A 25,749-nucleotide genomic window follows, 5' to 3' on the forward strand; every position below is an offset into this window, starting at 1 on the left:
TTTTTACGAGGATTGGTTAAGGAGATCGTTGGAGATACTGGGAGACATAGTTACTTTCAAACATTTGAAGAGCTGTCACTTGTACCTGGAATAAGACTTTTTGTCCCCAAGGAATACAAGTGATCGCGAGATGAATTTTAGTTCGGTATCAGGAAGTTTTTCCAGTCAGAGCTTTGTACAGATCAAATAAACACTCAGTTTCTAGCCGCTTATAGGCTTCATTCTATTTCAAATCCATCCATTACCATTGTTTCTTCTAACTTGGCCCAAACCACCTTCATCTCTTGTCTGGGTTACTATATCAGCCTTAAGGCTTTGTTTTCGACCATTACCTCCATACAGTCCGTTTTTCTTGTGAAGTATGCTTTTTGAAACTTTAATTACGTAATACTTCTTCGCTTACAATCCACCAGTGCTTCCATTGTGTTTAGAGCAGCCGTGTCCAACCCTTTGTCAAGGACTTTTTTTCTTATCTGTGGTGGCGGATATCGTGAAAATTATACACAAAGTTTTTTTTTGTTTGTTTTTTGTTTTTGTTTTTAGCTCATTAGCTATCATTAGTGTTAGTGTATTTTATGTGTGCCCCAAGACAGTTCTTCTTCCACTGGGGCCCAGGGAAGCCAAAAGGTTGGACACCCCTGGCATACAGTAAAATCCAGACTCTTAACCAAGGACCCGCATGATCTGATTCCCACCTTGTCTTGTAGTACTCTCTTCTTCACTCAATACATCCTAATCACACTGGCTTTTTTGTTCCTTGAATATGTCAGTTTCTTTCCTATCTCGGGGCCCTGGCACATTCTGTTCCTTTCTAGTCTTCTTTTCCTCAGATTTTCCCTTAGCTTCTCAGTCTTTCCTCTCACTCAAATGTTATCCTTCCCTGATCATTCTATTGAAACACGCTTACTCTCTCTCCACCACAACTCTGTAGTTACCTTGTTTGTTTACTTGCCTGATTACTGTCTTTCTCTCCCTGGTAGAATTTTGAGCAGGAAGCTTGTTTTCACAATTCTTAGAACACTGCTGAGAGCATGGCAGAAATTCAAAAGTATGTCTTGACTGAAGAGCTCAGTCAGCTAGTCAAAGCAATTCATCAGTCCCTTGAGTTTTTAAAGTAGAGGCTGAAAAAGCACTTGGTGACAATATAATAGACTTTAAGCCTCTTTAAGGTGGCAAAACTAATAATTTTTGAGGTCCTCTCCTGAGATTCTGTGGTGATCATATAGTACGTGTTTATTAATGCCATTGAAGTTTATTGGGTTACTTGTCAACTGCCTTTAAAATATTTTGTCACTTTGTTTTCTGTCCTATGGCTCACGTTGGCTTAGAATTTGTCCCAGGTGCTAAACAGGCTAGTGTCCTGGTTCTGGTGTGGATTAGTCAATTTGTTCATTCATTTATTGACCAGGCAGTTGCTAGGCACTAGCATACGGTGGTGAATAAGAGCTCAACATGTTCTATTAGTTTTTTTCAAGAGGTTTGACCATGCAGGGGAGTGGAGAGAGAGAGAGAGAGGTACTTACAGGCAGGAGATGTGAAATTGAGTGAGTTTGTGTTTTTTTTTTTAAAACATCATACAGACACATAAAGGCAAGTTGTGCTAAACAGCTTTAAAACAATAGTCCCCCACCTCACTTTCCCTCCCCTGATCCCCAGAGGCAACTATTCCCAACTTTTAAGCTGTGTCTTCTGGAACATATCTCCATATTTGTAAATAATATCCAAATATTTCTGTCAATTGATTCAACAAGTTTAGACCAATATCTGCTCAGTTCCTATAATGGCATAAGAAGTTTTTAGCATCCTTAGGCCTTTCCCATTCTCTCCCCTCTCCAGAAGAGAGTTCTGTTTTGTTTTTAAGATGGGAAGTACTAATGTATGGAGTGTATTTTATTTAGTTCTGGTCCATGGCCAGAGGCTGAGTTTCCAAGCCAGGACAATCATGTAACCGGTTAGTCATAAGTGGAACCAAACCAAAGAATGTAAAAATCCATCTCCCTTTTTGGTAAAAGCCGTTCAGATACATTGATTGAGGATAGGTAGCGGTTTTAGTATTAGGTGTTCTGTTATTTAAGATCTGTTCTACATTTAAAGCGTTCTGGCCTGTCCTCTTACTCCTTATCACTAGTTTGCAATTTTTTCTTTTTCATTGATTGAATTTTGAAATTTATCTGTTCCCTGTGCTGTCCATTCAGAATCCCTGTTCTGGCCTTGTCATACCAACCTGGAGTACCAAGAGGTTCTTTATATCTGCTTTTATGCTACTTTAGTTTTGCTTGGTAGATTTTGTATCTTTTCCTGTATGGCTCTCTAAAGACTGCTTAAGCTATTTGGCAAACCTATACTTGTCCATTAGAAATGGCTACATCTAACTAAGTTGCCTTGACACTTTTTAATCAAATCACAGTTTCAACTCAGTGTTCTGGAATGATTTTAAAACCCACATGGAAAACATTTGAGAGTGGTTTCCTTTGTGGTCTAAGTACAATAATTTCCCGTATCATTTTTCCAATAATCCCTTTGACCTTTGACTATATTTCAAGCTGTGTTCTTTTGGAGAGGACAATTATTCCTTTTACTCTCCTATGTTAGTGGTAATACCCTGAGGCTAAGAGAAGCCATATGGAGAACACTGTGCTTGGGTAATTGAATTCAGAATGAGTATGATTGTTCATCATTTAGTAAAACCCAGGTTACTTGTGATAAGAAAGAGGTGCCATAATATACACACCTTGAAATAATTGAAGTATTTTACCTTGTTGAGTTGATGACTAAATGCTCCCATTTTTGTAAGTAATCTTATAACTGTTGATTTATTTTGTATGAATAATTTTATTCTAAAATTGTACAGGAAAGTTTCCCATTTTAATCAGTAAATTAGGCCAATGGTTCTCAAACTATAGGAAGCAAAAGAATCACAGTACTGGGCCCCATCTCCATAATTTTTGATTCAGTAGATCTGGAGTGGGGCCAAGAATTTGTATTTCTAACAGGTTCCCAAGCAATGCTAATGCTGTTATTCCAGGGACCACACTTTGAAAACCATTGAATTAGGCAAGTGATGTGATATATGTGGTGCCATGAGGGTTTGATAATATAGTTAAGTCTTAAACTTGAGATATAAACCTTTACACTTTCAAAGAAAAATAATCATTCCCCTAGAGAAGTTACCCCTCAAAAAAATTGTTTTTCAGCCATCATATATTTTTGACCAGGTGTTAATTTCCACTTTAATGAGAATGTGTTTCATAATCATGTTACATCTTTTCTCTCATAGCTGGAATTATTTCTCTTCTGGATGAAGATGAACCACAGCTTAAGGTATGAATTGAAGAAAAAGTAACTAGGCTTAGTGTGAATACTGTGAAGCCTTTTGAATTTAGTGATGTCTGTAATCTTCCATCATTTAAAGTTGCTATCCTAGCTGACTTGTACCCAATTATTGTACCTAGCCAGAGAGGATAGTATTTTGGCCACAGCAGTTGGTTTCCCTTGAGTTTAACAAAGCTAAGACAAATAAACCTCATTACGGCACTTGAATAGCCCCCTAATTTCCTTTTTTTTTTTTTTTTAATCTTTCTCCTTTTTTGAGACAGAGTCTCACTTTGTCACCCAGGCTGGAGTGCAGTGTGTGGTCATGGTTCACTGCAGCCTCGACCTCCTGGACTCAAATGATCCTCCCACCTCAGCCTCCCAAGTAGCTAGGACTATAGGTGTGCACCACCACACTCAGCTAAGCTATTTTTAAATTTTTTTGTTGTGATGGGGTCTCACTATGTTGTCCAGGTTGATCTCAAACTCCTGCTTCTGGGCTCAAGTGATCCCCCTGCCTTGACTTCCCAAAGTACTGGGATTACGAGTTTGAGCCACCACACCTTCCCCTCCCCCACCCCAGTTTCGTTATCAACAGAAAACACAAAAAGGTGTTGCTTCTCTTTCACATATTTAAAGTTTTTTATTTGTTGGAAATTTGGGATGTACTTCTAGTGGCTCTAGATACTTGATTCCTATACATCTAAACCAGCAACCTGGAGTTAATTGTTTATATTCAAAGAAGAAAAATGTTGATGATTGGAAAAAGAAAAGAAATGTGTAAACTCAAGAAAAAGTATAAGTTGATAAATTTTTATATTTGTCATAGAGTAAAAGTTTGAGTAAATATTACTGAGGATTTGATCATTGATTTGCTGAAAATAATTTTTTAAGGAAGTGTAATGATAAGTCTATCTCAAAATAGGATTTTGGTTGTCTTTTACAGGAATTTGCACTACACAAATTGAATGCAGTTGTTAATGACTTCTGGGCAGAGATTTCCGAGTCTGTAGACAAAATGTAAGAAGTTATTTTTATAAATCAGAATAAGGTAGATCAAATTTAATTGTCAATGTGGGTCTTGTGGCTTATTGATTCATTTAGAAATTTGCTGTTAACTGAATTGTGGCTTGAATATTTAGATTTGGGATTTTTAGGGAAAACCACAGTTTGAACTAGACCTGTACTTCTAATTTCTTTCAGAGAGGTTTTATACGAAGATGAAGGTTTCCGGAGTCGGCAGTTTGCAGCCTTGGTGGCATCTAAAGTATTTTATCACCTGGGGGCTTTTGAGGAGTCTCTGAATTATGCTCTTGGAGCGGGGGACCTCTTCAATGTCAATGATAACTCTGAATATGTGGAGACTATTATAGGTAATTATCATTTATCTGGTAAGGCTTTATCTTCTCGGCTTCTTTCTTGCTATAGTGCACATAGAAGCTTTTTTCCTGAATTTGATGTTGCCAAATTTCATTTTAATTGGAAGTTCATAATCTTTGTGTAATAATTTTATGCAGGCTGAGTTTTTAGATCTGCCCTTCAACTGAGTGCTAGTTCTCAGCGGTTGTGATGATCACCAGTCCAATAAGCATGCTGTTAGAGGAAAAGATTAAATCAGATTACTATGAGTAACAAGTGGTACCAGTTTATGTAGGATTTTTTCGAATACAAGAAACCATTATTGAGTATCTGCATTGTGCTAGGCACCATGCTAGTCACTCTGCATACCATGGTTTATTCCACAACTACCCCATGAGGAAGGAGCTAGCCGTTTTACAAATGAGACAACTTGGGTTTTGAGGTGATAAAGACATGGTTATTACTTACTTGTTTCCTTATTTTTGAAGGAAGGGGATAACACACAGGCAAGGCTTTGAATTCTCTGACACATATTTCAACCAGAGTTGTAAATTCAACCAGTTATGTAAGATTTTATACAAAGATTTTATAGCGTAAAAAAATGCTTGAAAACTCTTGATGCAGTAAATGAAAGAAGGGACTGCATACCCTTCAGACGTGTCTTTATCAAACTTTGGATTCATAGTACAGAGAGCTCAAGGGCATGTTCTGTCAGGACTGTACAGTGTAGGTATTTCACATTGCTGATTAATAGAAGATCTGTATTATTCACTTGAACACATACAAGGAGGAAGTTGGTATTCGCTTTCAGAAATTGGGAAATGCTGCACAAGGGGGTTGATGGAGGTATCTTCATCTGTCCCTGGGATTCTGTGTTCATGTTTTTAAAGTTTTTGCTATGATGATGATAAAATTTTGCAAGTTACTTTATTGCTGTCGGAGGCTCATTGAATTGGGCTGTCATCTGTGAATCCAGTGGGAAGAACTGATGGCTTAAAAGGATGGACCATATTATTTGAAACTAGAGTACTTTCTTCACTTTAAGCTAGAAGCAGGGGGTGAAATACCTTACTTACCTCTTCTATTTGATGGATTTTTGTGTTTTAAATAGGGGCAGGATCTCACTGTGTTGACCAGGGTGGTCTGAAACTCCTGGCCTCAAGCAGTTCTCCTGCCTTGACCTCCCAGAGTGTTGGAATTAACCGACGTGACCCACCACAGCCAACCTGTTTTTTTTTTGTTTTTGTTTTTTAATGAAAGTTTATGGGTTTTTTACAACAGTGATCTACAAATGCTTACAGTGCCACCATTGTACAAATTGTGCTTTTAAACTGGACTGTTGGTACGAAGTGCTATGGCATGGTAGATGCTTTCTCTGTCTCTAAACACTGTATGATTTTACCTTTGGAAGGTGAGTTTTGATCAATAGACCGGTTCTGTTTGCATTTATTTACTTAAAAGAGGGGTTCACCCTTGCTCTAGTTTTGTAGGGCACATTTTTTAAGATGTCAGTGAGATTCGTGAGGGGGATATGCAAGATAGGATTTGGAAAAGGCTTTCTAATGTCTTAGTGAATATCATAAACAGTACCTCCAGAAAATCCAGGACTCATAAATCTCCAAGTTATGACAAGGCTTTAGCAGGAAATGAGGCTGAGTTTTAGTTATAAACCTGGGATATATTTATGACATATATGTAAACCTGGTGAATGAGAACATGAATCTCATTTGAAATCTGGGACCTACATTTTTCCCCCTCAGTTATATAATCTAAGGAAAATTCCCCAGATGTTCTAATTTTGAGGTTCCTCTCTGATGCGGTAGGGGTAATGTTTCCTCACTTAACTACAGTTGGTTCAAAAAGCTCACATTAGGGCCTGGTGGACATTTTCTACAACTGGAATTCTTTAAGGTCTATTTTGTATTATAACATCCACTGTGTTTGTTTGTTTGTTGGCAGAGTTTTTCTCTGTTGCCCAGGCTGGAGTGCAGTGGCACAATCTTGGCTCACTGCAACCTCCACCTCCCTGGTTCAAGTGATTCTTGTGCCTCAGCCTCCCAAGTAGGTGGAATGACAGGTGCACTGTACCACACCCGGCTAATTTTTGTATTTTTTGTAGAGATGGGGTTTTGCCGTATTGGCCAGGCTGGTCTTGAACTCCTGGCCTCAAGCGGTCCGCTTGCCTTGGCTTCCCAGGATTTTTGAATTACAGATGTGAGCAACTGACCCAGACCACTGTATTCTTACTAACTGTACCTGAACCTTCATGGTTCTACCTGAATCTTGAATGTAGTATATTCCAATTTATAAAAGTCCTCTGCTTCCTTCAAAATATAGACCCATTTAACCCGGGTCATCTATTAGGCCAACAATCATTTCTGCTAGTTCAAATTATTTTTATTTCTTGGGGTATGGTTTGTAAGTAATAAATCTTGCCCTCATCTCCTTACTTCTCTTTGAAAGGGAAAGAGACAAGCCAATGAATTATGGAGAGGATAATTAATGTATATGTCATTCCTCTTGGGTAACTGTTTTATCTTCCTTATGAAGATGGAAGGCTTAGGGAAATGCCCTTCTTTTGGTTGTACTTAGAAAGTTTAAGGTGTGATTGCAAAGAAATATAGCTAAATTGCAAATAAATGTTTCTTATCAGGTGTGCTATTGATATCCTTCAGTATGTCACACCCTCCCCTCCATGCACCCAAATCATTGTGAAATAGGAAGCTAAATTGGGCACAAACACTTATGCATGAATGTTCAGACACCTTGGGAGAAATAGGTTCCACCTCCCTCACACTGAGACAATAAATAGAGTCAGGAACCACATAATGACAGACTACATAGACAACAGATGTCCCATAAGAGTACAATACCATATTTTTACTGTGCCTTTTCTGTGTTTAGACACAAATACTATTGCCTATAGTATGCAGGACAGTAATATGCTATACAGGTTTGCAGCCTAGAAGCACTAGGCCATACCATATAGCCTAACTATGTAGTAGGTTATATACCATTTAGGTTTGTGTAAGTTCGGTCCATGATGTTTGCACAATGATGAAATCACCTAAAGATATATTTTCCAGTATGTATTACTGTCATTAAGCGACACAGGACTGTTTTTCAAAAGATCTGCTACAGTTACTGGAAAAGTTTTTGGAAATCTTTGGAATTGCCTTTTAAACCTGTGGCACATTGCAAGTCATTTCACCATTACTCTACAGAGTAAGAACAATTTAGACATAGTTCTTACTCTCAGGTTGCTAATAGTTTCATTAATGCGAAGAAGTCCGATATACTACTATATGATAATTGCTATAATAGGCCTTTTAAAATAACTTCAGCAATGGCAAATGTTTGTTTTTTGAAAGTGAAACAGCAGCTATTTGTAGCCAATTCTTTTGAATAAGCAGCTTAATCGGGTAGAGTAATAGAATTTTGATCAAAATGAAGTAACAAGATAAAAACTTTAAAAATAAATAAGAGACAGGGTCCCATTGTGTTGCTCAGGCTGGCCTTAAACTCCTGGGCTCATGTGATCCTTCTGCCTCAGCCTCCTGAGTAGCTGGGACTGTGGGTGAGCACTACCATACCTGGCAGATAGAAATGTTTTGAATAATGTCAACTGGATTGGAATTAGTGGATAGTTCTCCAGTGTAAATATTATGGGAGAACAGTGTTAATTCAAATATATAAGTTCTAGCATTTCAAAATTTGGTTAGTGCTTTACTGTCATCCCGTAAGTATATATGATTATAAATGTAGGCATTGCCCTTTCTGATAGTTTAGCCCACAAGATAATCAGTTATTTTATTTCCTCAACAGCAAAATGCATTGATCACTACACCAAACAGTGTGTGGAAAATGCAGATTTGCCTGAAGGAGAAAAAAAACCAATTGACCAGAGATTAGAGGGCATCGTAAATAAAATGTTCCAGCGATGTCTAGATGATCACAAGTATAAACAGGCTATTGGCATTGCTCTGGAGACACGAAGACTGGACGTCTTTGAGAAGACCATACTGGAGTCGGTAGGTAGATGATGTTATTTTAGAGATTATTGTTGATGGGGAATCAGCAAAGCAAGTTATTCAAACTGAAACTTTCATAGGCATGAAAAGAAAATCTAGTTTAGAAATAATAAGATGCTCTTTTGCCAAATATCTTATTTTCATATTTATTTATGAACCTTGGTTGTGTTTTGTGTTCATGGAATATCTGCTTTTATCTTATCACATAATCCTTTGAAGTCTTGCATGGGGAAGTTGTATTAATTAATCTGCCCTTTTTGAGAATAGCCGGGCGCGGTGGGTGGCTCGTGCCTGTAATCCCAGCACTTTGGGAGGCCGAGGCGGGCAGATCACGAGGTCAGAAGGTCGAGACCATTCTGGCTAACATGGTGAAACCCCGTCTCTACTAAAATACAAAAAATTAGCTGGGCGTGGTGCTGGGCGCCTATAGTCCCAGCTACTCGGGAGGCTGAGGCAGGAGAATGGCATGAACCCGGGAGGCAGAGCTTGCAGTGAGCAGAGATCATGCCACTGTACTCCAGCCTGGGCAACAGAGCGAGACTCCGTCTCAAAAAAAAAAAAAAAGACAATAAACTACTATTTTAATTCATTTATTAGGGTTAAAACTACTCAACTATATTCCTGTTTTGCAGTGTTTGCAATAATTAAGACAATTTAAGTCACCAACCGAAGTGGTCAGAAAGATACAAAGCTGAGTAAAATGGACATTGATCTGCAGGCTTACTTGGCCTCACAAACTATTTCTTTCCATGAGCTAGCTCTCTGTACACTAGCCATTTTGGTGTCTTCTCATCTAGATGAACCCTGCCTCATTCCTCCTTCCAAAAATATTTTTTACATTTATTTATTTATTTATTTATTTTTGTGAGATGGAGTCTCGCTCTGTCAACCAGGCTGGAGGGCAGTGGCACAATCTTGGCTCACTGCAACCTCTGCCTCCGGGGTTCAAGCAATCCTCCCATCTCAGCTTCCTGAATACCTGGGATTACAGGTGTGTGCTGCCACGCCCAGCTAATTTTTGTATTTTTAGTAGAGATGGGGTTTCACCATGTTGACTAGGCTGGTCTCGAACTCCTGACCTCAAGTGATCCACCCGACTCAGCTGCCCAAAGTGCTGGGATTACAAGTGTGAGCCACCGCACCCGGCCTCCATTCCTTTCTTTGCCTGCTTTATTTCTCCTCACAATTCAGAACTTAGCTCAACTATCACTTGTTTGCAGAACTTTAATCCCAATACCCATGCCCTCCTCAACCCCTACAGCAAAGACTAGGTCCAGTTCTGTTGTTAATCTTATGGAGCCCTATATATTTTTTCATGGTGTTTATCCCTTGATAGTTATTAAATAGTTAATAGCTATCTTTCCCACCAGGTGTAAGCTATATCGGGACAGGTATTTGTGCCTTTTTCACCACTGTATCCCCAAAACCTAGGTCAGTGTTTAACATCAATAATACGATTTGTTTAAATGAGTGAATGGCCTAATGTGATATAATGGCCTTTGTTTCCCTCTCAATTTCATTTTTGTACAGTTGTAGCCCATCCTTGTCTTCGCGTGTATAAGATTAAGTTTTTTGCTTTCATTGATTCAACAAATATTTTTTGAATGCTTACTGTTTGCCAGATACTGTTCTAGGCATTGGAGATGTGCATTGTTCCCACTCATACATGTTTTGCTCTCTGTGGTTTCAGTTACCTGCAGTTAACTACAGACTGAAAATGTTAAATAGAAAATTCCAGAAATAAACAATTCATAAGTCTTAAATTGTGCACCATTCTGACTAGCGCAATGAAATCTCTCACCGTCTCTTTCCATCCCACATGGGATGTGAATCATCCCAGTAGATCCATGCTGTATACACTGCCTATTAGTCACTTTAGTGGCCACCTTGCTTATCAGAGTGACTGTTGCAATATCACAGTGCTTGCGTTCGGATAACCCTTATTCTACTCAGTAATGGCCCCAAAGCACAAGAAGAGTGATGTTGGCTATTCAGATATGCTAAAGAGAAGCCTTAAACTGCTTCCTTTCATTGAAAAAGTGAAAATTCCCAACTTATTAAGGAAAGAAAAAAGCATTGTATGCTGAGGCTGCGCTACAATGTACATAAGAATGAATCTTCCATCCATACAATTGTGAAGAAGAATACAGAAATTTGTGCATAATTTATATAGAGTTTGGTACTATTTGTGGTTTCAGGCATCCACTGGGGCTGCTGGAACATATTCTTCTCAGGTGAAGGAGCACCTACTATAGTAGCAAACAAGACCAGCAAATTTCCTGCCCAAAGCAAACAGTTCATTGGGGAATCTAGAAGGGGAACAAGCAGTCAAACAAATAAGTATATAAAGTAAAAGAATGAGAAATGTTTTTAAAAAAATAAAGCAGAGTAATAAATGCATCTTATTTTGCATCCCAGTGCACACATACATATAGATGTAATTTAAGCTTTATGAAACCAATACTTACCTTACTACTTGTGATATAACTCTGTTGTTTTTAAATTGTATTTTTTATTTTTTTAATTTGCTAATCACACTTCATTAAATTGATTTTATTACGCAGTGGGAAGTCACAGCTCACTTTTTGAGAAACATTCCTGTAGCTTTCAGTGTGCTAATTTATGTTGAAGGCCTTTTACAAGGTGAAGTCTCAAATATTGGGGGTACTTTTGAGAATCACCAAGTAAACACATAGAACCTGGATCAAAGTTGTCTCATAGGGATAGCATCAGACAGATGTAACAGCACTCAATGCTTGAGTCACTCAGAGCTGTGTTGTGTTTCCTGGCCAGCAATTAAGTGTAGGCAGTAAGTCATGAGGCAGTCTAGTAGCAAGGTAAAAAGCAGAAAGACTTCAGCAGACACATTTGGAAAACATAGCTACTTAGCGTATGGACAGTTGTATATCTTTTATAGTAATTAACAGCATCACTTTATTATAGTGTACTATGTTCATATAATGCTGATTCTGAGTACCACTAAATATTGTTTTTAATACATTTTTTATGATGATGTGAAAATATGTAATTCTTTTAAGATTTTCATCTAAAATGGTTTAAAATTCTTTTTATTGTTTAAGAGGTTTAAATAATTGTCTTCTTAGATTGACTAAAGAAGCAAGATTAAAATAATTCAATATGTAAATAAACATAATATCCAATAACTAGATAACATTGTATCTTTATCTCTTTCAGAATGATGTCCCAGGAATGTTAGCTTATAGCCTTAAGCTCTGTATGTCTTTAATGCAGAATAAACAGTTTCGGAATAAAGTACTAAGAGTTCTAGTTAAAATCTACATGAACTTGGAGAAACCTGATTTCATCAATGTTTGTCAGGTAATGATATTACATTATGTTTCATTGCATTGCTCCACGCTGTACTGTGTTACACCACTTCACATTTTATTACTTTATATTACTATAATGACTTTATACATGTATCTCAATTGATCTTCACAGCAGCCCTGTAAAGATAAGGTATGTTCTTTATATTCCTTTTTATTAATAAACTAAATCTCACAACACTAAAAAGCTATTTTGTTGTAACACATTCTTTCTATGTATTTTTTCTTTTGAAAATAATCCAATCATTTAAGGAAATTTTTAGAAATAAAGAGGGTTTTTTAAAAAGCTAGAAGAAAAGATTAAAGTAGTACCTATGCTATACTATGTTGTTCTAAAGAGAATTCAAAGTGTATAAATTATGTATGGTGGCCGGGCGCGGTGGCTCAAGCCTGTAATCCCAGCACTTTGGGAGGCCGAGACGGGCGGATCACGAGGTCAGGAGATCGAGACCATCCTGGCTGACACTGTGAAACCCCGTCTCTACTAAAAACTACAAAAAACTAGCCGGGCGAGGTGGCGGGTGCCTGTAGTCCCAGCTACTCGGGAGGCTGAGGCAGGAGAATGGCGTGAACCCGGGAGGCGGAGCTTGCAGTGAGCTGAGATCCGGCCACTGCACTCCAGCCTGGGTGGCAGAGCGAGACTCCGTCTCAAAAAAAAAAAAATAATAAATAAATAAATAAATAATGTATGGTTTCATTACCCATACACAACAAAATAGTTGGGTATCTTTATTTCTTTCTATATATGAATTTGCTTACCCATAAAAAGAATTTCAGATGGTACAGAAAATACGTAAAATGAAAAGTAAAGCTTCCCTTTCCCATCATTTGGGCTTTTTCCCAAAGGTAAGACATAGATATTTTTCCCTACTTATTTGCACGTAGATCTGTTGCATTCTTTTAATGACTGTATTGTATTTTATTGACTGGAGGTGTGCATGGGTTTACTTTTTAACAATTGGTATATTGTATACATTTTTTATATTCTGTTTAGGGCATAGCATTTTATTTTACATTTTGTTATTAACTATAATGTGCTCCTGTGTATTTTCATCCTCTAGGCTTTAAAAATTTAGATTAAAACACTGTTTTTTACAATGCCTTTTAAAGCAAATTTGAAACAAAACACTAGAAGAAGAAATATCCATGTTTAAATCACCCAAAGTCAACTTACTATTCTAACTTGATTTTTTACATCACCCAAAGTCAATTTAGTGTTTAATAGTGTATTTCCTTTCAGTTTTCTCTACGTAGGTTTTTGGAGTTTTGTTGTTTCTAAATATTTTTCATAGTTTTTTTAAAACTCACATGAAAAATAGTAGTTCCCTGCCCTCTTCCTGTCTGTATTTCAGTTTTATTCCTTAGAGGCAATTTTATTTCTTTCAGCTGTTTTATTCCTTATCCTTTTATTATTTTAAAAAACTTTATTGTTCATTTTTAAAAGAATATCTTTTTGAGCAGATAATATTTTCATGTGATTTCAAATTCAAAAAGAATTATGGGGTATACAATGAAGTCTTCCTATTACTTGGCTCCAGCTACCAAGTTCTTTTCTCTGTGGATAAACAAGATTAATTGTATATAGCCTTTAACATTTTTCCGTGTTCTAACTCTTCGTAGACTCTTCTTCTCTTCCTTGATTGTTGTAATCATTCAGTGTACGTACTTTGCCTTACTTAATCATTTCCCTATTGTTGACCACTTATTTTGTTTCTATTATTTCCTGTTCTTAATTTATAATAACTTTGATTAATGTGTTTATTTTGAAGTTGAGTTACTTGCTGCCTAAGAGAACAAGAAAATTTAAATTGAGTTTTTAAAAGAAAAATTCTAACTTTCTTGGATAATTTTGTTAAAACAATGGCAGATCATAAGAGTAGTAAGAGAAATGCTTCAACATGGTAATTTTAGTGTCTCATGACCTGGCCCAACACAACACAATGTATGTTAAATCAATGAGTAACTTCCATAACATATGGTAAGGCAAAAAATACAAATTAAGGAGCACTTAGGTATAAGTTATGGATAAGATTTAAAGAAGCCAGGATTCATTCAACAACCCCTTTAAGTACCTTGTAGATGAAGTTTTTAATTATTAAATAATTTTAAAACTTTCTTTCTCCATTTCAGTGCTTAATTTTCTTAGATGATCCTCAGGCTGTGAGTGATATCTTAGAGAAGCTGGTAAAGGAAGACAACCTCCTGATGGCATATCAGATTTGTTTTGATTTGTATGAAAGTGCTAGCCAGCAGTTTTTGTCATCTGTAATCCAGAATCTTCGAACTGTTGGCACCCCTATTGCTTCTGTGCCTGGATCCACCAATACGGGTACTGTTCCGGGATCAGAGAAAGACAGGTATAAGTACCTTTTTCTGCATGAAAACTAATTGAATAATCTTTATTTCATTTTGGGGACAGGTAGAATATTTATAGGAAGCATATTCTAAGAATAAATTTTGCCGCTAGCTTTCATAGATTGTAAATTCTTATTAGGCTATTGCTCTGTTTTGTACTGTGCTGGGCGTGGTAAGGAAAACTGAAGAAATTGACCCTTCTAGAAAGAAATAGAAGTGATTATCTCATAGGGAGGACCTACCAGACAACATGTGTACTATTTAATCAATTTAAAATTTAAAAACTCAGGTGGGTTAGGTCAGGGCTACCTTTTAGATATTTGGGTTACGTATATCTGCGTTAGATATTTAGAAAGTAAGGAACATTCTCAGCTTTTTCTGCTTTTATTAGAACTAAATACACAGATTTCTATAGTATTAGCAATTTGCATTCTGTACAAATTGATATGATATTCAAATTTTATTTTTCTGTATTTTACACATTTAGATCACTTACTAAAAACATCTGGGTGTCTTAGTTATGCCTGTTTATGCCAGCAGCCCCCTAGCCCACTCCTTCACTGGATATCCGTTGTCTGAGAACTTCTTTCATCTGCCACTCAGCCAGGGTCTGTGGTTCATACCCAGCAAGTGATTACTTCTTTTACATTTTTTCGTATACCTAACATTTCAACAATGTTGACAGCATCTTCAGGAGTAGATTCCATCTCAAGAAACTACTATCTTTGCTCATCCCTAAGAAACAACTCCTCAGCCATTGATGTTTTATCATTAGACTGCAGTAATTCAGTCACATCTTCAGATTCCACTTCTAATTCTAGTTCTCTCACTATTTTCACCACATTTGCAATTCCTCCCTCCACTAAAGTCTTGAACCCCTCAAAGTCATCCATGAGGGATGGAATCAACTTCTTCTATACTCCTATTAATGTTGATATTTTGGCCTCCTCCTGTGAACCATGAATGTTCCTTTTTTCGTTTTTTTTTTCTTTTGAGGCTGTCTTGCTTTGTTGCCCATGCTACAGTGCAGTGGTGCAATCTCGGCTCACGACTTACTGCAACATCTGCCTCCCAGGTTCAAGCGATTCTCATGCCTTAGCCTGCTGAGCTGGGATTACAGGCGTGGGCCACCACATCTGGCAAATTTTTGTACTTTTAATAGAGACAGAGTCTTACCATGTTAGCCAGGCTGGTCTCAAACTCCTGACCTTAGATAATCCACCCATCTCAGGTGTGAGCCATAAATGTTCTTAATGGCGTCTGGAATGGTGAATCCTTCCCAGAAGATTTTCAATTTACCTTGCCCAGATCCATCAGAGGAATCACTTTCTATGGCGGCTATAGTCTCAAGAAATGACTTAAATTATATGACTTGAAAGTAAAAATTACTCCTCGATCGATGAACTATAGACTTGATGTTATGTTAGCAGGCATAAAAATAACATTAATCTTCTTGTACAACTCCATCAGAACCCATGGGGGACCAGGTGCATTGTCCATGAACAGTAATATTTTGAAAGGAATCTTTTTTCTGAACAGTAGGTCTCAACAGTGGGCTTCAAATATTTAGTATAACACTCTGTAAACAGACGTGCTGTCATCCAGGCTTTGTTGTTTCATTTACTGAGCAGAGAATAGCTTTAGCATAATTCTTTTTTTTTTTTTTTTTTTTTTTTGAGACGGAGTCTCGCTGTGTCTCCCAGGCTGGAGTGCAGTGGCGTGATCTCGGCTCACTGCAAGCTCCGCCTCCCGGGTTCACGCCATTCTCCCGCCTCAGCCTCCCAAGTAGCTGAGACTACAGGCGCCCGCCACCACGCCCGGCTAGTTTTTTGTATTTTTAGTAGAGACGGGGTTTCACCATGTTAGCCAGGATAGTCTCGATCTCCTGACCTCGTGATCCACCCGCCTCGGCCTCCCAAAGTGCTGGGATTACAGGCTTGAGCCACCGCGCCCGGCCGCTTTAGCATAATTCTTAAGGGCCCTAGCATTTTCAGAATGATACACGAGCATTGGCTTCAACTTAAAGTCACCTGCTGCATTAGCTTCTGACAAGAACAGCCTGTCTTCTGAAGCTGTGAAACCAGGAACTGACTTCTCTCTAGCTATGAAAGTCCTAGATGGCATCTTCTTCAAATAGAAGGCTATTCTGTCTACATGGAAAATCTGTTTTTAGTGTAGCCACCTTCATCAATGATCTTAGCTAGATCTTCCCGGTAACTTGCTGTAGCTTCTGCATCAGCACTTGCTGCCTCTCCTTGCACCTCCATGTTATGGAGACGGCTTCTTTCCTCAAACTTCATGAACCAAGCTCTCTGCTAGCTTCAAACTTTTCTTCTGCAGCTTCCTCACCTCTCTCAGCCTTTCCAGAACTGAAGAGTTAAGGTCTTGCTCTGGATTAGGCTTTGGCTTCAGGGAAGGTTTTGGCTGCTTTGATCTTCTCTCCAGAGCACAACTTTTTCCTTATCAACAATAAGGCTGTTGTGCTTTCTTATCATTTATGTGTCCACTGATGTAGCACTGTTAATTTTCTCCAAGAACTTTTTCTTTGCGTTCACAACTTGGCTGTCTGTGATGCAAGAGGCCTACCTTTGGCCTGTATCGACTTTTGACATGCCTTCCTCACTAAGCTTTAGCACTTCTAGTTTTTGATTTAAAGTGAGAAATGTGGGACTCTCTCTTTCACTTAAGCACTCAGAGGCCATTGTAGGGTTATTAATTGGCCTAATTTCAATATTGTTGTGTCTCAGGGAATAGGGAGTCCCAAGGAGAGGGACAGAGATGGAGGAATGATCGGTGTGTGGAGCAGTCAGAACACACACATTTTTGAGTTTGCTGTTTTATATGGGTGTGGTTCGTGGTGTCCCAAAACGACTGCAATGGTAATGTCAAAGATCACTGATGACAGATTACCATAACAGATATAATGATAATTAAGAAGTTTTAAATATTACAAGGATAACTAAAATGTTACAGAAAGACAAAGTGATCACATACTCTTGGAAAAGTGGCTCCAATAGACTTCCTTGAAGGGCAGTAAAACAAAGGTATGCCTGTATTTGTTTTTCTGTTTTTTTCTTTTGAGACGGAGTCTCGCTCTGTTGCCCAGGCTGCAGTGCAGTGGCCGGATCTTAGCTCACTGCAAGCTCCGCCTCCTGGGTTTATGCCATTCTCCTGCCTCAGCCTCCCGAGTAGCTGGGACTACAGGTGCCAGCCACCTCGCCCAGCTAGTTTTTTGTATTTTTTAGTAGAGACAGGGTTTCACCATGTTAGCCAGGATGGTCTCGATCTCCTGACCTCGTGATCCGCCCGTCTTGGCCTCCCAAAGTGCTGGGATTACAGGCTGGAGCCACCGCGCCTGGCCTATATTTGTTTTTCTTTATATCACTACCTCATTCCTTATTACTAAAACTATGGTAAGTCTTGCAACCAGGTATTGTAAGACCTACAATTTTGATTCTTTTTTCTTTTTCAAGATTCTTTGGGCTATTGTAGATTTTTTGCGTTATGTAAGTCTGTGGGTGTTCTGATTGGGATTGTGTTGAATATCTTCAATTTGGGGCACATTGAAATCCTGATAATATTGAATATTGTAATCCAGGAATATGGTGATCTTTTTCATTTACTTAGGTTTTTTATTTTTTTTCTCAGTAGTGTTTTGTAGATTCAGTGCAGAGGTTTTACACATCTTTTCTTAAATTAATTTTCTTATATCCCTAAGTATAATTTGTTTTTTGATGCTGTTGTGAAGTGGTATTTTTAAATTTCTATTTTTTTTTTGTTGGTAGTATATAGAAATATAATTGAGTTTTATATACTAACATTGAATCTTATGACCTTGATAAAATCATTTATATTTATAGCTTTATAAATGATTTTTTTAAGTAAATTTTTTAAAGTAGATCCTTTTATAGAATTTTCTTTATTGGCACCTTTGTCATCTGCAGTTAGAGACCATTTTACTCCTTCCTTTGTAATCTTTATACCTTTTCCCTCTCTGTTTTTTTCTGAATTGGCTGGGATTCCCAATACATTATAGAAGTGATAAGAGGCAGCATCTTTACTTTTTTCTCAATCTTAGGGGGATATAATTTATTTGTTTATTTATTTTCGAGACAGAGTCTCAGTCTTGTCACCTAGTCTGTACTGCAGTGGCACGATCTCAGTTCACTGCATCCTCCACCTCCTGGGTTCAAGCAATTCTCCTGCCTCAGCCTCCTGAGTAGCTGGGACTACAGGCGCAGGCCACCATGCCCGGCTAATTTTTATATTATTAGTTGAGACGGAGTTTCACCATGTTGGCCAGGCTGGTCTCGAACTCCTGACCTCAGGTGATCTGCTAGCCTCAGCCTCCCAAAGTTCTGGGATTACAGGTGTGAGCCATGGCACCTGGCCTATTTGTTTATTTTTGATTTAACAAGTTTTCTTTCTTCTTGCCTTCTCCTTTTCTTAAGGTTTATGTGTGGTGGTTACAAGTTCCTTCTGAGTTAATCTTCATTTCTGAAATGATTTTTTTTCTCTTTTATTTCTCATTTTCCCTAGTTCTGTCATGTTAATTTCTGAGTTTTTGTCATTCTAATATGTAATATTCTTGTATATTTTATATAATTTTCCTAATTTATCTTGTTTTGAAATAACTTTTTTCTAATATTTTATGAGTTTACTTTGATGCTTTTCTGTAGCTTATTTTTACTGAAATTAGTTATTCTAAACTTTTCCAAAGGAGGCTTGTTTAGGATAGTTTTTCCAATTTTACTGCCCTCTAGTATTTCCTCTTCTGTTGCTTTTGTGGAGTACTATACAAAATTATGGCTTTTGTTTTAGGATCTCCTGGCTCTGTTTCCTTTCTCCATTGCCCAGGCTAGAGTGCAGTAGTGCGATCATAGCTCACTGTAACCTTGAACTCCTAGGCTCAAGTAGTCCTCCCGTTTCAGCCTCCGGAGTAGCTGGGATTACAGGCACTCACTACTATACCTGGTTCATTATTTTAATTATTTTGTGGAGACAAGGGTCTCATTGTGTTGCCCAGGCTTATTGGTACCTTCTTTATCTTTGTCCCTGCCTTTTTAACTTGGATTCTCTGCCCAGCATTTTTTCCTCAGTATGGTGCTTTGACCTACAAGGGAGTGTTGGCTGATTAGATTTAAGAGTAGTTGGGGTCTCAACCCCTTCTTTTCAAGCCCATTTTGTAACTGGTGGTGATTTTACTTTACCTGACTGTGTTTTGTGAATGAAGGAGGTATTTTGTCACCTGTTCTTATTTATTTGTTGTCCATGGTTTTGCTAACCTAGTTACTTTGTATGTTTTTATTATTTGGAGGAAATTTAATAACTGGATTGCCTCCATCTTAAAGATGTGTAGAATTTTTTATTTCTTAGTGGTAATACTTAAGTAAACATTATTTTCTTGCAAAATATTCAGTTTGGACATGGTTCAGATCTGTGGTATAAACAAATTGTACTTCTCTTCAGAAAAAATTATTGATTGTTGGTTCTTTTCATTTCAGTGACTCGATGGAAACAGAAGAAAAGACAGGCAATGCATTTGTAGGAAAGACACCAGAAGCAGTGAGTATGCTTTTTTTTTTTTTTTCCTTTGAGACAGGGTCTTGATCTGTCACCCAGGCTAGCATGCAATGGCACAGTCTTGGCTCACTACAACTTCTGCCTGCCAGGCTCAAGCTATCCTCCCACCTTTGCCTCCCAAGTAAGTAGCTGGGATTGCAGGCGTGCACCACCATGCTTGGCTAATTTTTGTATTTTTTGTAGAGACGGGGTTCGCTGTGTTGCCCAGGCTGGTCATGAACTCCTGAGCTCAAGCAATCCATTTGCCTTGGCCTCCCAGAGTGCTGGGATCACAGGCATGAGCCACCGAGCCAAGCCACAATGCCCAGTGAGTGTGCTTTTTGAAGTCGAGATTATTACTTAATATATATTTCCATAGGATACTGTAAATTTTTTTTTTTTTTTGAGACAGAGTCTCGCTCTGTCGCCCAGGCTGGAGTGCAGTGGCCGGATCTCAGCTCACTGCAAGTTCCGCCTCCCGGGTTTATGCCATTCTCCTGCCTCAGCCTCCCAAGTAGCTGGGACTACAGGTGCCCGCCACCTCACCCGGCTAGTTTTTTTTTTTTTATTTTTTAGTAGAGATGGGGTTTCACCGTGTTAGCCAGGATGGTCTCAATCTCCTGACCTCGTGATCTGCCCGTCTCGGCCTCCCAAAGTGCTGGGATTACAGGCTTGAGCCACTGCGCCCGGCCTGTAAATTCTTTTAAGTACGTATTATATACCTGCTTTTATTAAAGTGTATTGTTAAGTTTGATACCAAAGTCATTTTATAAAAACGAATTTCTGTAAAGATTAAAGTTTTAAAAATTGGTCCCAAAAAAACATTTAGAAGAAATCAAATTCTTAGATCCTTACTTCAGGCAGAAGTTATTTCTGTCTGAAACAACTTCAAATTAGCTGTCACAAAGTGAGAAAAAGGTATGGTCTCTAGCAAATGGCAACATATATGGGAGGGAGGTTAATTGTTTTTGTTGTTTTTAATGTTTGTGGTGTATTGGAAGGGTAGGGTAAATATTACAGCGGTGGTCTGTTAGATGTAAATGCTTCCTGTATCAGGACTTTTGGTTCCTGATGCTCAGGTATATAAACTTCAGCTGTTCTTCGTCTGGTTGGAAAGTTGTGTTGGTGGCATGGTAGTTCATACATAAAATCAAGGCTGGGTGCTATGGTTCATGCATGTAATCCCAGCACTTTGGGAGGCCAATGTGGGTGGATCACCTGAGGTCAGGAGTTCGAAACTAGCCTGGCCAACATGGCAAAACCCCGTCTCTACTAAAAATACAAAAATTAACTGAGCATGGTGGCATACACCTTTAATCCCAGGTACTCGGGAGAATCGCTTGAGCTTGGGAAGTAGAGGTTGCAGTGAGCCAAGATTGCACCACTATACTCCATGTATATATATATGTTGATTATTCAGTTTTCTCAATTTCAAGGAGGAAGTTTCTCAATTAAAATATAAATGGACTCATTTAATGAAAAGTAATTTTCCTGCATGTCATCAGTAATTATTCTTTCCCAGTTTTTTTTGAATATTTAAACATTTTATGTTGAAAGCCAGTGGGGGATGAATTGTATTCTTCCATCGAGCTAGTGTGTTATCTCAGTAGCATCTAATAAAGAAATAAATTATCCTTTCTCTTAAAATGGACTGCTTGAATTTCACTGGTTTAGGGCTGATGAAAAAAGTTGGATTAGTGGATTATAGTAATACTGTTTATGAGTTTTCATTTTTTTTTGTTTGATTTGGCAGAGTCCAGAGCCTAAGGACCAGACTTTGAAAATGATTAAAATTTTAAGTGGTGAAATGGCTATTGAGTTACATCTGCAGTTCTTAATACGAAACAATAATACAGATCTAATGATTCTAAAAAACACAAAGGTAAGAAATTCATCAATAAGAGAGGGTTTTTATAAATATTTACTTCTTCATTGAATGTAAGTAATTATAATATTTCTTGTTGGATACTTTCTTGTATTTTATTTCTAATTAAGGAAAAAGTAAGTTTTGAAAAAATAGCAATCAATGATCCTTTTGAAGTTGTTGGAAAGGAAGAAAATTAGCAATGATTGAGCTCCAGTTTTTTTGTTTGTTTGTTTTTGTTTTTTGTTCTGTTTTTTTTTAGATGGAGTCTCGCTCTGTTGCCCAGGCTGGAGTGCAGTGGTGTGATCTCTGCTCGCCGCAAGCTCCGCCTCCCAGGTTCATGCCATTCTCCTGCCTCAGCCTCCCGAGTAGCTGGGACTACAGGCTTCTGCCACCTCGCCCAGCTAGTTTTTTGTATTTTTAGTAGAGACGGGGTTTCACCGTGTTAGCCAGGATGGTCTCGATCTCCTGACCTTGTGATCTGCCCGCCTCAGCCTCCCAAAGTGCTGAGATTACAGGCATGAGCCACCGTGCCCGGCCTGAGCTCCTGTTTTTGTGTTTGTCTCTTGTTGGGAAGCTTAGTTAACTCATTTTTTCATTTTTAATGTATACATGGAGCAGTTAGACAAATAGCACAATCAGAATATTAATATAGGCTCTTGAGCTGCTTGCTTCAGCCTGCTCCACTTTTGTGGAGTGTACTTTCATTTCAATAAATCTGTGCTTTCCTTTTATTACAAAAAAAAAAAAGAATACTAATTCAGTTTGTTTATGTGTCTGTATTTCCCATTGAACTACGATGTCCTTGAGAGCAGCAGTTCTTATCTTGTTGCAACGTTTTTTGAGATACTGATCTTAACAGTTATTAATACTAATTTTAATTTTTTAGCAAGGAATATATTTGATTCAAAATATTTTAATATAAAAAGATATATAACATTAAAAATCTTCCTTCTCTTATTTACCCAATACCCCTTCCCAAAGTCATTTTTTTATAGCCATATATTAGTGGATGGTTAAATAGTTGTTTGATTGAAACATATGTAAGAATGCTTTTTGAAACTTTTAATATAGTCTTTGCAAATGGCAAAAAATATGCAGAATCATATGGTCTCCATTCATGAGAATTTAAAGCTAGTCTTTATAATATAGTCTCATTAAAAATAAACAAAATTTGACCAGGTACGGTGGCTTACACCTGTAATGCCAGCACTCTGGGAGGTCGAGGCAGGCGGATCACCTGAGGTCAGGAGTTCAAGACCAGCTTGGCCAATATGGTGAAACCCCATCTCTACTTAAAATACAAAAATTAGCCAGGCGTGATGGTACATACCTGTAATCCCAGCTACTTGGGAGATTGAGGCAGGAGAATTCCTTGAACCCTGGAAGTGGAGGCTGCAGTGAGCTGAGATCACGCCACTGCACTGCAGCCTGGGCAGCCGAGCAACACTCTGTCTCAAAAACTAAAAATAAACAAAATTATTTGGTAACTGTCAGAGGTGCAGCACTGCTCCTCAGGTTATCGCAATACCTTGGAGACCTTCAGCAAGATGCAGAAGAGAAAAAGCAAGTTTAAACCAAAGGATAGAAAATCCGCTGTCTAAATTCCCCACCTAAAATCTGCCGTTAAGCTCTGTTAAAACTGCAAATAAAACTTTGACTTGCTTGTTTGTGTAAACTAGCTATTTAGTCTTTATAAAAGAAATAGCCAAAATCCATATTTTAAATCTCAGTTCAATTTGTTCATGCTTTTACCACAAAATAGGACCTCTGACTGTGTGTGTGAGGGTGTGCATATATGAATACTTTGCCAGTGATGACACAATTCTCTATTTGTTGTTGCAGGATGCAGTACGGAATTCCGTATGTCATACAGCAACCGTTATAGCAAACTCTTTTATGCACTGTGGGACAACCAGTGACCAGTTTCTTAGGTAAATATGCTTGGTGATTTCCACTTTGGTTTAAAATCTTTTTTTTCTTTGGGTACAGTCTTACTCTGTGCCCCAGGCCGGAGGGCAGTGATGCAATCTGGGCTTACTGCAGCCTCCATCTCCTGGGTTCAAGTGATTCTCCTGCCTCAGCCTCCCAAGTAGGTGGGATTATAGGCGCACACCACTATGCCCGGCTAATTTTTGTATTTTTAGTAGAGGTGGGGTTTTGCCATGTTGGTCAGGCTGGTCTTGAACTCCTGACCTCAGGTGATCCGCCCACCTCGGCCTCCCAAAGCGCTGGGATTACAGACGTGAACCACCGCACGCGGCCTAAAATCCTTTTTAACAGACACTGTGTTAACAGTAGTTCCCTTGTTAACCAGTCATTAATTCTAAAGTATATTTTTGCTATTTTATGTATTTGTTATTGTGTATTTCTACTTGTTTTAAGGTAAAATTAATTCCTTTTATTACTTGGCTTGATTGTAGTCTCTTGAAGGAAATACATTAAGCTCTAAAATTTTATATAATTTTTTTTTATTTATAGTAGAATCACATATCATGCATTTAAAAAATCCTTAAAATACTAAGAACAGCTTAAGAGGGAAAATAGAATCAGTAGTAACTTGAGATCCACAAAATAATTTGAAAGTGTTCAAGGTAAAATTTTAATGTTTTTGACCTTAGTGTTAAAAAGCTTTAAGGAATTCTTTTGTTTTAATACTAATTAAAATAACTACATCTTCTTTTTTTACAGAGATAACTTGGAATGGTTGGCCAGAGCCACTAACTGGGCAAAATTTACTGCTACAGCCAGTTTGGGTGTAATTCATAAGGTAACATATATTGGTCAGTGTAAACAGGCATCTGAAAAGAAGTAATTTTTCTGGGGTTAAGAAAAAGTAAAAGTTTATTATAATTCATTAACAAGTACACTTTGTTAAGTCAGATAAGTCATCTTGTAGGGAAGGCTAAAGTAAATAAGATACTAAAATATTTATATGTGTGTTTGTTTTTAATAAAAAGTGGAAATTAATTTCTATAAAGACTGTATAAGCCATTGAAAGGATAAATTGAAATGTTATTTGCATAGTCTGAGATCTGAGATGGATTTGGGCAAATGTTATAAAACAAAGGGAAAAAAAATTGAAGCATTTGTGATTTTTTTTTTTCTAACCAGGGTGTAACTGGGTCTCTTAAAGGCTTGTCCTCTTGTTTGAGTGATACAATTATATGAGAGAGAGCCCCCTACCTCCTCTCTTAGCAAGTGAACATTCTGGGGAAAAGGCAGTAGTCATAGAAAACATTGTGTCTTTTTTCTTCTTACTTTCTCTTTTTGACAGCTTTGTCATGGCTTACCTTTACAGGGTCATGAAAAAGAAGCATTACAGTTAATGGCAACATACCTTCCCAAGGATACTTCTCCAGGATCAGCCTATCAGGAAGGTGGAGGTCTCTATGCACTAGGTCTTATTCATGCCAATCATGGTGGTGATATAATTGACTATCTGCTTAATCAGCTTAAGAATGCCAGCAATGATGTAAGTACTAAAATGGAAAACTAAGTTTCCAAAACTCAAGAATCCAGGATAACATATTTGCCAAATTATTTTAGTGACTGGAGATTTCATAGGATTTAGGAATACCCAAAACAACTATTATCTTGGGTTTTTTTGGGTTTTGTTTTTTTGTTTTTTTTTTTTTTTAGGTAATTTCATTTCCTTCTTGATGAGCTAAAAATTGTGTTTCTCGCTCCTTTAAGCCCTGCATGTATTTGTAAAACATGTTGTATTCCCACACTTTCATCTTAAAATGTTAAAACTACAAGTGACCTTAGTTATCATCTAGTTTGGGCCCTAACATTTTGCTGGAAATTAAGGCCTAAAGAAATTGCAAGCCAGGCGCGGTGGCTCACGCCTATAATCCTAGCACTTTGGGAGGCTGAGGCGGGCGGATCACAAGGTCAGGAGATCGAGACCACGGTG

General features: G+C 37.9%; 1 protein-coding gene across 1 annotated transcript in view; it reads left to right on the forward strand.

Annotated features, from left to right (window-relative positions):
- The window catches only part of PSMD1 (proteasome 26S subunit, non-ATPase 1), a 122,278-nt gene that overhangs the window by 1,110 nt on the left and 95,419 nt on the right, over positions 1-25,749 (forward strand). The window contains 11 exon segments of the mRNA NM_001257805.1: positions 3,278-3,321; positions 4,259-4,332; positions 4,516-4,685; positions 8,497-8,702; positions 11,898-12,041; positions 14,180-14,406; positions 19,909-19,969; positions 21,720-21,848; positions 23,676-23,764; positions 24,522-24,600; positions 25,132-25,305. Of these exon segments, the coding sequence (NP_001244734.1) occupies positions 3,278-3,321; positions 4,259-4,332; positions 4,516-4,685; positions 8,497-8,702; positions 11,898-12,041; positions 14,180-14,406; positions 19,909-19,969; positions 21,720-21,848; positions 23,676-23,764; positions 24,522-24,600; positions 25,132-25,305 (1,397 nt within the window).

The sequence above is a fragment of the Macaca mulatta genome, chromosome 12 (assembly GCF_049350105.2).
Source record: "Macaca mulatta isolate MMU2019108-1 chromosome 12, T2T-MMU8v2.0, whole genome shotgun sequence".
Taxonomy (NCBI): Eukaryota; Metazoa; Chordata; class Mammalia; order Primates; family Cercopithecidae; genus Macaca; species Macaca mulatta.